This window comes from Cryptomeria japonica, chromosome 9, assembly GCF_030272615.1.
Source record: "Cryptomeria japonica chromosome 9, Sugi_1.0, whole genome shotgun sequence".
In the NCBI taxonomy this organism is placed as follows: Eukaryota; Viridiplantae; Streptophyta; class Pinopsida; order Cupressales; family Cupressaceae; genus Cryptomeria; species Cryptomeria japonica.
In genome coordinates, this window is record NC_081413.1 from 737,205,510 (window position 1) to 737,221,654 (window position 16,145).

At 36.0% G+C, this 16,145-nt stretch overlaps 1 protein-coding gene across 4 annotated transcripts in view; it reads right to left on the reverse strand.

The window, feature by feature from the left end:
- Positions 1 to 5,960: 5,960 nt before the first annotated feature.
- LOC131038657 (mitogen-activated protein kinase homolog NTF3) overlaps positions 5,961 to 16,145 on the reverse strand; it is a 54,487-nt gene continuing 44,302 nt past the window's right edge. For all 4 annotated transcript variants that reach the window (XM_057971156.2, XM_057971155.2, XM_057971154.2 and 1 more), the window contains one exon: positions 5,961 to 6,884. In XM_057971156.2, the coding sequence (XP_057827139.1) occupies positions 6,201 to 6,884 (684 nt within the window). In that variant the 3' untranslated portion in view covers positions 5,961 to 6,200. The remainder of the gene's footprint in view (positions 6,885 to 16,145) is intronic.

Below are 16,145 nucleotides of genomic sequence, written 5' to 3' on the forward strand. Positions count from 1 at the left end.
TTATAATATAGTGTGTTCGTTATGATACACTTTTTTATATATGATAACATGCTCCTATCTTGTTCAATTACTTCATTTTTTTAAGATTATTTAGTGGGGTTTGGTAATTGGGTATTAGCCTTTGCATCATGTGCTAATACCACTCTATTTAGTGCTCTCATTATTAGGATATTATTTTTTATTATCATAGCAGCAAAAAAAATCCTAATAACAAAATATACAATAAAATGAAAGCAAATCCAAAACATAAAAATAACACAAAACATAGAGACACAAATATATGGGGTTCACCCAATATGGGTTATCTCCATGAAAAAACAACCAATCCTTCATTTTATTATCTAGTGAAATGAAGGGACACAAACTACATCACATTCACTATAACTTACTCTTCTCTTATCATAGTCTATACTTTGTGTGTGTGTGTGTGTGTGTGTGTGTGTGTGTGTGTGTGTCAAACCCCCACCAGGGTGCATTACACTTGCACCCTATGGGGGAGTGGGGTATCCCCCTTTCACCTATCCCATAAGGGAATGGGATCTAGGACCAACAAGATTAGGCTCCATAACCAACAATCTCCCACTTGGAGACTAATTACAACAACTCCATTGCAACTATACCCACTAGACTAGGTTCCAGCTTTAGACTTAGTTTCTCATTTGCACCATCATCCTTGAACTCCAACTGAAACTGAGCAAGAAATCAGTTTCTCTTGAATTACTACCTTTGTCAACATGTCTACAAGATTTTGGCTGGTGTGTCTCTTTTCCAACTTCAATTATCCATCTTCCAAAACGAATCATATAAAATGGTACCCAAGCTATATATGTTTATTCTTAGAATGAATGACTGAGTTTTTTGCAAGATGAATGACACTCTGACTATCATTATATAACTTTCTATTCTCTTGCTTCTTTCCCAATTCCTCCACAGATCATTGTAAGTAACAAAATATTTGTTTTCATTGTTAAAAGTGCAACAACCTTTTGCAATCTCATAATCCAATTAACTATTGTTCCAACTATAGTAAAAACATACCCTATGGTGCTCCTTCTTCTATCTATATCACCCACCAAATCTACATCAACATATCCATATAGAGTAGAGCTAGAACCTCCAAAACATAATACCCAAGTAAGAGTACCTCTCAAATACTCAAGAATCCACTTTATTGTATCTAAATGATTTTTTCTTGGATTGTTCATATAAATGCTCTCAACTCCCGCTGTATGTTCAATATCTAACCTTGTGCACACCATCATGTACATCAAGCTACAAATTGTGATGAGAATGAAACTTTAGACATGTACTCTATCTCCTCTTGTATATTAGAACACATCTCCTTGTTCAAATTAAATTGGTTGGGAAAAGATGTACTAACTAATGTGGCTTCCTACATTTGAAACATTTCTAACACCTCTATGTACTCACTTTGAGACAATGTTAATGTACAAATTTTCTCTCTCTTGTTATTATCATACCAAGGTTTTTCTTTACAACACCCAAATCCTTCATTGCAAATGAATTAGCTAATTTTATCTTAAGAACATGTATACCCTATATGTTAGACCCTGCAACAAGCATTTCATCTGCTTACACTAACAAGATAATATAGTTGTCATTGTCTAGTCTCTTGAAATAAACACAGTGATCAAAATGACTACTAGAACCTCATTCTGGCATAAACCTGTCAATTTTAAAATGCCACAATTATGGAGCTTTCTTTAAGCCATACACATTCTTCTTCAACCTACATATTAAGCTCTTCCCTTTGACCCCATACCCCCGTGGCTACTACATATAAATATCTTCATCTAAATCCCCATGGAGAAAAGTTGTCTTTACATCTGATTGTTCAAGATGCAAAGGTTCTACTACCACTAAACTTAAAATAGTTCTAACTGAAGTCATTTTAACAACAACAAAAAAATATTTCATCAAAATCTATACCTTTCTTTTTTGCCAAACCCTTCACAACAAGTCTCATCTTGTACCTCATTTTTCCTCCATCGTATTCTTTCAATCAATAAATCAATTTATTATGCAATTCTCTTTTGATTACAAGCAAGTCAACCAAGTCTTATATTTATTTTTGTATCAAAGAGTCCATCTTCTCTTTCATGCCTTGCTCCCACTTCTTTTTGGTTTCTACTTGCATTGCTTCTCCATAACTTTCTAGTTCACTAGAATTAGTCAACAATACATAATACAATGAAAGCAAGTATTGTTCAAGGGATCTACTTAACCTTGTATTTCTTTTTGCAGGAGTTTAAGATACCTAATGTTCTTATTGTTGAACATTTTTATTTTCTAGCACCTTTGAAACTTCATTTTTTTATGATTTCATTATGTGTTTACCTTTTTCCTATTTCTTTCCTTGAAATTAATCTTTCTGTATGACCTTCTCATTGAACATCATACCTCTACTCCTAATGATTTTGTGATTTTCATGATCCCATAAGTGAACCAAAATCATTAACTCCATATCCAATAAAAATGCACTTCTTGGATTTTCTCTCAAGCTTTGTTCTATTTTCTATAACAATATGGACAAATGATTCACAACCAAAAGTTTTCCAAAATAAGTAGGTTTATCTTTTTACCTATCCATGCCTCCTCTAGAATACAACATCCAAGGAACGTGAAGTCCCTCTGTTTATTAAGTAAACAATGTATCCACATCATCTGGCCAAAATTGTAAGGGCAATCTTGCATGTAATATCATACTCCTTGCACACTCCATGATTGTCATTCAGGACCAACAAGATTACTCTCCAACAGACACCATTAATCTTATAGTTCTACTACCTACACTCTTCCAACTTCAACCTATCTCCTATCTCTTCCTGCAAGGCAATCACTCCTCACCTTCAAGTCCCTTCTACACTCTTTCATATTGAACTTTGTCTTCCTTTGATCCTCCAACATGACCCTATAGCTTGAATGCCTTAATTCCTAACTCCTCTTATAGGGAAACCTTCTACAATGAGCTCCTTCAACTTGAATGCTATAATGTCAATCTCCTCTTGTAAGAAAACTACTACTTGCATCTCCTTCCTTTGATCCTTAAATATGCACCAGCAACATCACTTGTGGGACTACCGCTCTAATAATAAACTAAAGTGGTATACTTCAACGTGCATATTGGTGCTAAGATGCCACATAAGGAAATTTGAGCATTGGTCTCTAACATGAGAATACCACTTGACCAAGACCCCTTTGACACTTGATTGCTTTTTAAAATTCTAATCATTATCATGTATTATTCTTTCCTCTCCAATTCCTAGCATACTTTGTATGCAACCAATTAAAGAGGGACATATATTGTCACTAATGTTTTTCATGGTTGAGATTTTAGATAGTGATATGTGCTAGATAGAGACTCATTGCCATATTTATATAGAGCTTTAGTACATAACATGCTTGCGTCATACAAAAATGTCACATTGTTACATTGTGCAAAAATCCATTGCATTACTTGCCCACATAACATAAAATTTTATTATAGTTGCCACATAACATGTTAATTGGTCAGAATACTTTATCATATAGTGTTGATCAAATTGCCTACAATATGCATAGCACTATTGTATTGCCACAATATGTGTTCTATCACATGGCCACATTACACAAACCCATGCCAAATTGTTGCACCATATGAAATATTTTCATCACTTTTGGTAGAAGTGGAATCATCTAACCCTTATTTCCCCCTCCTCATTTTTCATGAACAATTAAACTACTTGCACTTTGTGCTTTTTTTATTGTAAGGTAAGAGCTACTCATTGCATATGTTTTTGTTGTTTTGCAAGATTTAATAAAACATTCATACCAAGGAGAACACAAGAAGAATTATTGTATCCTTTATCTAGTATCCTTTTGTGAATGTTTGAATATTAACTTTTCATGTTGATTAAGAATGTGCATATACTTCGAAATACATGCCCATGCTATTTATATTTAGCTTTGTGCCCATCTTGGTGAAATGTTTTAAATCAACTACATATAGACAAGTGGCATAATCTTGTGCTTGGTTTGACTCATGGCCTAATCCCTTTTTGTACCCATTATCTCCCCATATATTTATCATTTACTCAATCATTTATTCTTCCCATTTGCACTTTTGTATATTCACCATATGCCTCGACCATTTATTCTTCCCATTTGCACTTTTGTATATTCACTATATGCCTCAAATTACCATTTTAGCCATAAGATGTATTTCCACACCACTCAAGGTTGATTTACTCAACCATTTATTCTTCCCATTTGCACTTTTGTATATTCACTATATGCCTCAAATCACCATTTTTGCCATAAGATTTATTTCCACACCACTCAAGGTTGACCTAGATACAATAATGAACCCAATATTAAACATTCAAATTCAAATTTAAACTTTCTTGTCGTTTTCTACCAATTATCACAAGCTGACTTAACAAATGTGTCTACGACATATTGCTATTTTGTGAACTTTAAAGGCATTCAATATGCAATTACTCTATATGTGACAAGAAGGAAATCATTAGAACTTGAACAAAATTCACAACTGCATCCAAAAGAGTGTGTAATCATTATTATGAACTATGGAAATATTATCTCTTACAAATCCACATCATCTATATATTGGCCTCTACATGTTAGTGAAAGTTATCTTCAATGTTCCTCATCACCATTAAGTCTGGCCTATTACCTACCAGACATAGATCACCTATTGAGTCAACAATCTCCCCATCCATGTCCTTATACACCACCTTGACACATTCAACTAATAAGAATGCTAAGGTGAACAAGTTTATTAAAACACACCCTTCTACATCATTCACATGCATCATAATTCAATTGCTTCCTTCAGATCAAGGCGATGCTCCCTAGATCCGATTTTGTTACACTCAAAATTCTAAGATTGTTAAACTTCAACACGTTCATCAAACCTGACATTAATAGTTTTCTACATCATCAATTCTCAAATTAAGTACCTTAAACTCTTTCATCTAAGTTAATTATTCAGTTACTAATTACAACTATTTAATTAACGTGGATAATCTAAATAATGCATTTTGTTTCTTTACAATAACATACTTGAAAAATATAACACTATCGTTTATCAAGTATAATGCACCTATCACAAAATTTGCGAAATACAAATGAAATCAAGAAATCAACTCAAATCCATAAATTTCATATAAATTGATATCTACATATGTGGATATTCTTTGCATGTGTTTTCTTGCTCAAAACCCGAGCCTCAAGTAACTACAATGATCAAACCATTTAATGAAATGCTGAGCAGTCATGGAGCACTGGCCTTGAAATTTTGCTGTTACAAATATTTGAAATAATTGGAGTTGTAAGGCTTTTGCAATGCATTTTTAAGGGGTTTTATTTCAAATCAGCTCTGGTTTTTTGTTGTTTCAAGAAGCTCTGAAAATTATGTAAGTAAACAATAAAACCCGAAATTATCTAAGTTACCAATAATGAGAGCACTCCTTTATATGTAGGTTTGGTATGAGAATAACCACTTAGAAAGGCAAATCGCCCCTCCTAGAACCAAATATGAAGATTGCAAGAGAGAATGGAAAAATAAATAACAATGGACTAGCACGTAAAGATTTAGACAGTATGCTAAATCTCAAACAGTGACCAAAAACAAATTGGTCAATTGTCTAAATAGGATAAGGGTATACTTCGTAGTAGCAAAGGAACAATAAACATTGCACAGGAAGGGAGAAAAATCCCCAAGATTACAGGCTAGGACTTGACAAGAATGAATTTGAACTCAGCAAACCAAAGCACATGGATAACTGAATCATGAGAGGAAATATGACGAGCCAATAACTACAAAAGCATGGGAAATAGTAACTTTTGTATTATAACGCAGAAAACTCTATTTCATAAACTAGAAAAAAAACATTTAAGAGCAAATGTCGTAGCACACAAATCCCAAATGAAAACCAAACTTAAACAAAGGTTCATAGATTGGTTAAAATAATTTACATGCACTTTGAAAAATATTTTCTCCTTATATTTCATGGAGAATCTGTCAAGATAAATAAGATACAAGATAATCTAAGAAACTCTATAAACTCACAAACATTTTTTTTTCAATAGCTTAACACTCAACAATTCTCATATTCTCTCGACATCTGGGCCAGATGCATTTTGAGATCTAATTTGAGTATGATTTAATATTAACATATCTATGTTAAATTTGTAGCTTGAGGGTGATAGTACAGCATTTCATTCCAGATCATTTCTCTCAATGCTTCTTCACTCAAGTCTTCCTCATCATCGTACAAATTTACAGGAGCTGCTGCAGAAGGCTCTAGGTTAGGATCATGCAACATGGACAAGTATGGATGCTCAAGAGCCTCCGTTACTGTAATCCTCTTATGTGGATCAAAACAAAGCATTCTATCAAGCAGATTGATTGCTGCAGGATTTGCACAAGTATATAACCGTTGTAGGGAGGCTCGAGGCTTAAATGGAAGTGATTTTATGTAGGTGTATGCTTTTTCACTCCGAATGAACTCAAGATCACTCTCATCTGGGCTTCCAAGAACATCAATAATCCGTGTGAGCTGATTGAGATAGTCCCTGCCAGGGAAGATAGGCTTTCTACCCAGCAGCTCTGCAAAGATACAACCAACAGACCAAATGTCTATGGATGTGTCATACTCGTCACAAGATAGAAGCAATTCAGGAGCTCTGTACCAACGAGTAACAACATACTCAGTCATGAACTGCCCTTTCTCACGGCCTGTCCTCGCAAGACCAAAGTCACATATTTTAAGGTCACAATTGGCATTCAACAGGAGATTGTTGGGCTTGAGGTCTCTATGCAAAATGTTTGCAGAATGCAAATACTTTAGGCCTCTAAGCAACTGTAAAAACAATAAAAACAAAGGATATTAGTCAAGCTTATTGATAACCCAACAACATATCAATCACTAGATACACCGGATTAAGAACTATAGAAATGCAGACTCTTTTGACATAACAAAAAAAATGACAGTTTAGAATGGTGCCAAATCATAGACGAATCATGTATATCCACTAGATTTTACTTTTTTGTGGGATTTGACCCATACATGTTTTTGGTCATCTCAAGATGACCTCCAGAAATAGGCATTACACTAACATGTATTCTCCATTTATCTTATTACCAGCGGGACCCAACTTAGAAAACAAGCACCTTCGAGCACTTGTTAGTAGTGGGGGGTAATTTATGAGGAACTCGTGCCCTCTGAAACAGGCACTGTACCAATTGTCATGTGAGACATCAAGATAGGCTTTATCATGATTTTTAGTTCATGTTTATTCCTATTTGCACTCGTTCAACTTGGGAAAGTATTTAGCTAGGGAAAAATATATAATCAAGATAAAATCAGTGTTCACAAAGCATTTAGAACATTCAAATACCCAGATCAGAGAACCACTACACTCGTTACAATATTTCCAGTGGATTGAAAATCCAAACATCAACTATCTTGCCCTTGGAAAGATAAATTGCACAGCTGGATCTCATCTGGAAGAGCAATCACAATGCTATTCAATATTCAATACTGATTTAAATAGGTCAATTAAAGATGATAGATATTAATGAGGATCTGAATCGTACAGCAAACTATAAATATGTACCACATAAATTTCAAAGAACTTTTAATTGGTGGTGTTGTTACAGACTCTTAGAATGTTTTTAAATCTAAAATAGCATTAATTTGTCTAGAATGTGTAATAAAATAGTATTGTAGTTAAATGCATGAGATTTCCACAGTCCATGATAAATTATTTGATAGTTTCTGGATTTGACTGTGTGACCAATTTTTTCATTAATGTTTCAGATCATGCACTTAGTATTGTACTTGTCAATAGAATTCAGAAGGTTTATCTTCCCAAAGCAAAAGTGTTATGATTGAAGGACATGCTAAAGAACAACTAAGACACCTGCAAATCCCTACTGGCCGAAACTTGCTGAAGGCCAAACAATTCATTTAACAAATGGTCCTAAAAGTATTAAGATTCACAAAAATTGCACCTAAAGGAGGCAGGCATAATGTTATACTAAAAAATTTAAAATACACTAGTAGCTAACTATTCTAACAAATTGTCAATGAGATATTGTCCACAACATAGTTCTAAAACTTGGTGAGTTCTGGTCAGACTCAAGTTTTTTTGGCAGGCAACAACAACTCCTGAGATAAATCTGCCAAAAACCTCGAGTTTTTGGCAACTTTTCTATGCCAAAACTCACTTGGATTAAGTGGGTTTTTCCTGCCAACAAGGCCAGTAAAAAGAAATCTGAATGTCTTGATTAAAAATCTCATTTTTGTCTTCAGCAATTAATAACTCAGGGGCATGAATTAATTGTTGAGAGACTGAAAGCATTAATTGACAGTTAGGTAAAAGCAATAAAATTATGAAAAATCCCTGTGGCCTCAAAAGCCTTAATTTTGGTCTGGTACAGCACATTAAAGGTACAACATGGAAATGTGTAAATGAAATACAACCACAAGAAGGGTACATACATGCACCAAACAAAAGTGAATCTAAAAATGCAATCCACATCAATATCAATCCACTCCAATAGCTGTGCTTCTACAAATTGCTACGCTAATCAACCAATGTTTCAAAATTAACTTAAAGTAAATACCTTGGAAGTTGAACCCACAAGTTGCCTGTCCATAGACATCTGCAGTATCATAAAGTTTGTGTTCTACGCTCTTAAATATAGTAAATGCAAGCTGATGTGTTCTGGTACCGTCAGTAGAAGATCCTAGTGAACCTTCTAAATTCTAACAAATTTATGTCTTATATCCTGGCCAACCAGGAAAGATATTACAGAAGAAACTAGCAAAGTGATGATAGAATTATTGCTCAAGTCAAAAATACAGCAGGAATGAAAATGACAATATTAAAATTCCAGTTATAGTAATACCAGGCCCATGGCAAAAGTTAAACTCTATCTAGCCATAGGAACTATAATTGTATGCTTTCCACGACCATGTTTGGTTATTCATCATTCATGTTTGGCATCTTCTCTCTCAGGCACTATTGTGCTTTTGGTCAGGTTTGTCTTTGACCAGCATTTATTGGAAATGAAACCAGTTTCAGGTTAATGGATTGCATACATGGAGAGACAAAATTGGTTGGAAGGTAAGCATTATGTGACTTCAGTGACTCTAATCTGATGCAAGAAGACTCCAGACTTGTTTATGTCTGGAAACAGCACAACCTGACTCACAAGATATGCTACCAGATATGGCAATAAACAGACCTGGAACAGGAACAAGCTGGAGTGGGAGTGGGAGTGGAAGTGAAGTTAGCTACACACACGGCAGTCAGGGCATGGCCAGGTGGTGCAAGGCACCTAGCACTCCAAGAATGAAAGCTTTGATTTCTTTTAAGTTTGTGTGTTAATTTGTGATGTAATAATGGACCAACCATTGAGGACTCAGTAGAGCCATGGTTGAATTGTCCAATTTTTGGTTTGAGTCAATTGTGCTCAGAATGCTGTTAGCCTGAGAAGTGAGATGCTTAGGTAGTTCACAGGCAAAATACTCCAGATGAATGTATTCATGTATTGGGAGTCAATTGAGTTGTGTTTAGGTCTTCTAGGGTGTTTGAGGACCTTTAAGAGCCTTAGAATACATTAGAATGCAAAATTGCATCCTGGAGCAAAAGTTGTCAAAAGTTGCTGAGCAACATTTTGCAATTTCTTGCAAAAGTTGCATTTTTGGTAATAGGCATTAGGAAGTTGGTTGAACGGACTGAAACAAGTGGATATAAGCCAAATTTCACTTCATTGTACAAGTTGGAGGATTGGAAATGCAAGAGCAAGTTTTTGGTTTGTGAAGCAACCTTGTTTCCACTGGTTTTTTACAGTTTTGTCTTGTTTTTCCTTGCTTGTACGGTCCAATACGAACTAGATGGTGTAAACTCATTGCCATCTTTGTATGTTCATTGAATTTGCTTTCATTAAGATTGATTTGTAGGTTTGATTGTTCCAGGTTGTAGAGATTTCTTTCATTCTTTGCAACTAGGAGCAAAACCCTTGCAAGTAGGGTTTAAGAGCAAGAAATGGCTCTAACCTAGGCATTCTTTGATGGCACCTATTGAAATCACTAAGAATGCTAGGTTAGGGTCTGTACATAGCTTAAGAATAGGGTGTGTGATGTTGCAGGTCCAAGAGGAGGAGAAACAATGAAGCCCTAGGCTCACCGCTGGGAGTAGGTGAGTTAGGCCAGCAAGAAACCCCTCTGAGTCCCCTTGAAGGCTCCCAAGGTGTTTGGAGCAGGAGATTTGACTGGTGAAGAGTTCTAGACCCATCTTGGCAATTCACCGGCTAAGCCTAAAACCCTTCAAATTAGTGCAGCTTTGGAAACCCCACTTGTACGGATAACCCAGATGCACTTTTCCAGTGTTGTCTGTAACTTCCAAAAGGGTACTCAAATCCATGATTTATTTCTAGGCTTGTTTGGGACTTTTGCAAATTAAACCCCTAAAACCGCCTAGGGAGGGCTAATGCAATTAGGCCTAATTAGGTGCCGGTAGAGACCTAGAAGGGTTAAGAAGCCAAAGCGATGGATTTGGTGAGTCTTAAACCTCAAAACACATTGAAGACACCTTGTTGATGCACTGGGAAACCATAGGAAGAGATTGTGTGTTAAGATCCTTGCAGGAGAGGTTGGAGCCCAGGGGAGGGGTGTGTGAGTAACTGAGGTGGCAACCTCAAGTGGAGGAGTTGATTGTCCAGAAACCATTGGCGTTTTTTTATGCCCCTTGACCCCAACTTGGGGGCGCTGCCCCCAAACCCCTGTCAAAAAATATAGGGGGAAACTGCGCTGATGGAAGTAGGGAAAATTTAACCTCCGAGTCTGATTAGGCTCCATATAACAACATAATTAGCATTGAAGAAATCTTGGTATTATACATTTTAGAGTTGAAAGTTTGAAACTATCAGTATGAATGATGAAATTTCAAATATTGTGCGTTTGTAGATCTCCACCAAGATCTAGACCTATCTCTCTACCCCTCTTTTTCTCACCCTCAAAACTAGGAAGATCTCCACTGGGAAGAGGAAGAGGAATAGTAAATAGTTTTAGCTAGAGCTGGGAAGAGGAAGTTGTAATTGTAATTTGTAATGATGTATTTACTTTTGGTTTTACAAAAACTATTTACCATTTTGCTTCCAGCCATCAGCATTCCTCATGAGGATGCGATTTTGTAGACACTTTGTATTTAAATATATCTAGAACCAGCTTGTTTCTTTTGTGTTATCATTTATTGACTCAATGGATGCATCTTCTCATTAAATTTTGCAAAAAAATGCATTTTTTATTAAAATTAAGCGTGTTTTTACGTTGCCGAGTTTTTCCGAGTTTTTCCCGAATTTTTGCCGATTTTTTTTTCTCAGGGGCTTGGCGAGTCACGAGTAGTCCAACTATGGTATGAATCACTATGATGTTATGATTGAGCAACATAAGCCAGAGTGGCTGTATATTTTTCAAGGGGTTAGAAATCCTTCCAACAATGCTCTTGCTTGGGATATGGTTGACCAAGCCCCTACTCGGTCAAGATCTCAGAATGCCTCTTCTTGGTAATATCTGACACAGAGAGCTTACCTGTGGCCTTAAGTAGTTGGAGATTGTATTGGTCATATAAACCATGCATTTGCTAAGAGCCTCAATATGATTTTAGTGGTAATGAACAATACAAGACAAACTGACTGTATATTTTTCAACCAGTTAGATATCCCTTTTACCACAATGCTTGTATTAATAGCTTGGATACTTTCTGTTATTTGGCAGTTGAAGCTTGAATTGGGAGTCAAGCTTTGGCATCTCTACACTATTGTCATCTTGTTACATTCTTTATGGCTAAATAAGTATAGCATGGACTTCACACTTTAAGCACTAGTCCAAAGATAAAAATTGGGTTGAAACTTGGATGAGAAAGAAATAAACTCGATGTCATGTATATAGGGTTCACTATGGAATTGGAATTTTTTGTGTTGGATCTAAGAGTGAATTTTAATTATACATCTACAATGACTACTTATCTCCAAAGATTTTACTTTTACAAATGGATGATGAGGCATGGGCTATATTTTACTTTTACAAATGGATGATGAGGCATGGGCAATGATCTTCATAAGATACTCCTGCAAAGACATCTTCTCATCCATCATCATTGAAAACAGCACGTTCTTCAAAAAGAACACTCGGCTCTTGTCTAACGTTTCATGGAGATCTTTCAAATGTGTCCATATCTCCACAACTGTCTTTGCCAGATGACACCTCTGGAAGCGTTTCATCAGTGACTGATAGTTTCAACAGCATAACCGCTTCTCTGTTATGTTCATCAAACTTGTCTTGGTCTTTGCCCACCACTGTGGGACAAGTGGATTTACCCAAAACAATCTGATCGAGACACCGGTACTCAAAAATCGAGAGCATCCTCTGCTTCCAGGTATTGTAGTTCCTCCCATTGAATCGTTGATTGGCCTCCAACATGATGTTGGTCAACGATACCATCCCTCTCATTTTGTTATGCATGAAAAACAAGGTAAAACACAAACTTCAAAAAATCTGATTTTTCTGTCATAAATCAATGAAAAACCCTTTGCAAGTGGCTAGCACAAATCCCAAGACAAATTTGCACAGAATACAAAACTTCGTTTTTTAAGGAAAAACGGTAAAACCCTTGTACAAAACAAATTATATTCTTCAGTTTTTATCAAAAAGCTAGAAAAAAGCTATACTAAGTAAGAAAAAGGGTTTGGAACCCTAACACAAATGTAGAAAACCCACAAAAGGAATCCATCTCGGCCTTCAAAACACCCTTGAACATAGAAAACAAACCCTACAAAAATTTTGAAAACCCATGTTTCCAAAAAGAATATCTTCACAGCTGGAAAAAATTTCGAGGTTGTTCAAAACAGACTGAAAAACGAAAAAGAAAAGAAAGACAGTCGCGGAACCTTCGCACAAGTCGAAAATACTGTCACGTGCGAACAGAAAAAATACAGATGCCAAAAACAAGGTCGCGAACACAAAAACTGTCTCGCCGCCGAAAACACAATCAATGAGGAAAACCCTTTTCGTGAGCTGGGAAAATGAACACAACCAGTTGGTCACACAAACAGAAAAATGCTGGCTGAAGAAAAAAGTTCGTGATTTGCTGAAAATCGCAGCTCAAAAACACAGTCGTGCGGGTGGAAAGACTTCACACAGCCCCAAAACATTCCACGATTTCACAACAGGCGCCCAAAAAATGTCATCGCAGGTAGCATAAAATTTGTCCACGGAAAGACGCGCGGCTCAGAAACACATCCAAAAAAAAATCGTGCGATTTGCAAACTGAAACAATGACGCGAAAAAACCCTCGATTTTTGCCAAAAATTCAATCAAAAAGAACTTGCAGAAACTTTCGAATAAATCAGAACCACATTTTTTTCCTTGAAAAAACGAAAAAAAATTCTGGAAACAAATAAAAATTTCCAGGTAACAAGGACAATTTTTTTTAAATTCATCATAAGATCTTTTCGCTCTAATACCATGGAACAATATTTCATTATTGATTGAATGAGAGTACTTACAAATAGAAACATTGTCTCCTTATATAGAGAAAACCATGAAAGTCAAAACAGAAACATTCTAAATTACCTAACTGACGTAGAAAATAGAAACTAGCTAATAAACTAAAGATGCCTAAAAGACATAAAATGACCATTATAAAATAATCTAATATCATTCTAATAGATTTGAGTAAGATTTTTGAATGAGACTGCTCCAAACATGCTAAGAGAATACATTTGCAACATGTAGAGCTGAGTTACTGAGTTCGGCCCCCTAGACCCCTGGTACTGGTCCGGTCCAATCCTCGTTCGGGGTTCTGGTCCAGTTCGCCTGTGGTCCGGACAGGGTTCATAATTCACAGGCCTGGTTCGGACCAGGTCGAACCCAAGGGTCTGACAGCCCAAAGTGGTTTATTTTTTTGCAAAATTTAATTTTTTTTTAATTCCACCACATAAAAAATTAAAATATAACCCTAAAAGTGAGTTTTAAAACATTAACTTGGCTCATTTCACACAAGCAACATGACTACAAGCAAGGGGAAACAAAGATGTGGGATATAGAGCTAGAACATACTGATTTGGATGCTTTCACTTCTCAGCTTGTTGCATTTGATGACTTAGATAGCGAGAAAACTTAAAGTGTAAGTGGCATTGGCATTGGCATTGATTCATATAATCTCAATATCAATGATAAGGAGGAGGAGAATGAGGATGATGAATTAGAGAATCCATTTGATGATCAAACTTTAAATTGTTGAAAGTTGAAACAATGATACTTGAATATTTTATCATTTTGATATTAAACTTGATGTATATGATGCTGTTATGGTATGATCATGATGCTATGATTACAAGTTTATGTTGGTTTTGTTGTTTATATGATGCTATGTGACATGCTAATCTTAATTCATGATTATAGGCTGCATATATATACATATATATACATACATACATATATATATATATACATAATTTACATGTTTTTGTACTAACGAACCCAAACCCCTTTTCAAAATTTTGCTGTACCAGCATACCGGTTCTTCGAACCCAAATCGGTGCCCGAACCCAAACCGCCAAGCTAGATGTAGAGCATAAAACTATCTTCACGCATGCCACTAAGATGGCCATTTTGGAAAACCAAAAGACAGCTGCAGAGAAAACTAACGAAGTTCATCAAAATGGATTCCCATTATTAGGAAATCACTCGTAATGGTTGATATGATCCAAAGCATCTTAATGGGATCTCAGTGGCTGAAAAGAACACATCAGTGGATATAATTCACAACCAGCTTCTGCATAGAAGGCTAATAAAAATAATATTGAAGATGTTGAAAGGTCTTCTGTAATGTCCACCAAAAGGACAACCAGTGAGCATATTTTATCACAAATTGGTGCTAAGGGCTTTTCGGAGAGAAAATCACAGAGAAATTACACAAATATGAAATATCCTTTGCTCAGACACTATTCAAGAAAAGGTGTTTGTTCACCACATGGATTGTTGCATAGTGTCAACAATTAAACCAAAAAAAATCCACAGAGTACAGCCCTTTTCACTCGGCATATGTTGCAGGAAAGTATTAAAAATGTTAAGCACCAGAAAAGGAGTACAACTAACAATATCTGCCACATTGTTGTTAAGGCCCCTCTTATACTTGATAACTACAAGAGACCACTGAATCGCAGAAGTCCACTTCAAATGCTGATGTCCTTGAATGTTAAGACTAAGGATTCAAGAACTGAAGTGGACGAAAATTAGTATGCAAAATGACATTCTTACCAAAAAGAAAACGGTCACGCTATTTAAGTGCTTGGACAAAGCTATGTAATGCCTTATAGTAGCTATAAGCGATTGGTGGAAGCTGAGCTATAATGGAGCTTCAAAGGGAAACCCAGGTCCACCTGGTGCGGTTTCATCCTACGCACTAATAATGGTGATATGATTAAAGGTGGTTCCCTAAAGTTGGGAGGGAGAACTATCATCAGGGCAGAATGCAAGGTTATAGGTGGTCTTTCTTTTGCTCTCTTGGAAGGAGGAAAGCTACTGGAGGTAGAGGGTGACTCTTTATTTGTAATCAACAGGCTGAAGAAAGGTAATGTCCAAATAGGAAGCTTTGCAGTCTACTTGAAGAGACTTCTCTGTTATGTCAAAAATTTGATGTTGTCCATTATACACACTGAGATCAAGAACAGAATGATGTGGCTGACTTATTGGACAACCATGGGATAGATCTTTCTCCTTTTACATTGCTTATAAGTTTTAAGTTGTAAGTGTGATGATTGAATGGACTCGAGGAGTTTCTATTTGATGTTAGCTGCCATAAAAGATTGGGTACAGTTTTGGCACTCAAAACACTTTAATAGCCATCCCATTGCCACTAGTGTTAAGCAAGGTGATTTGGTTTCAATCCTGCTGAAGTGTAGAGAGTTGCTGCATGTGTAAGGTTGGTTTATGGGCTGGTCTTATGAAGCCATTTTGTTGCTTGCACAGTAAATTGCAAAAGGATTCTCTCTGCCATCTCTGGTTTGGTGTTTTGCTTTTAGGGTTGGATTTGGCTGCTGTGTTGTA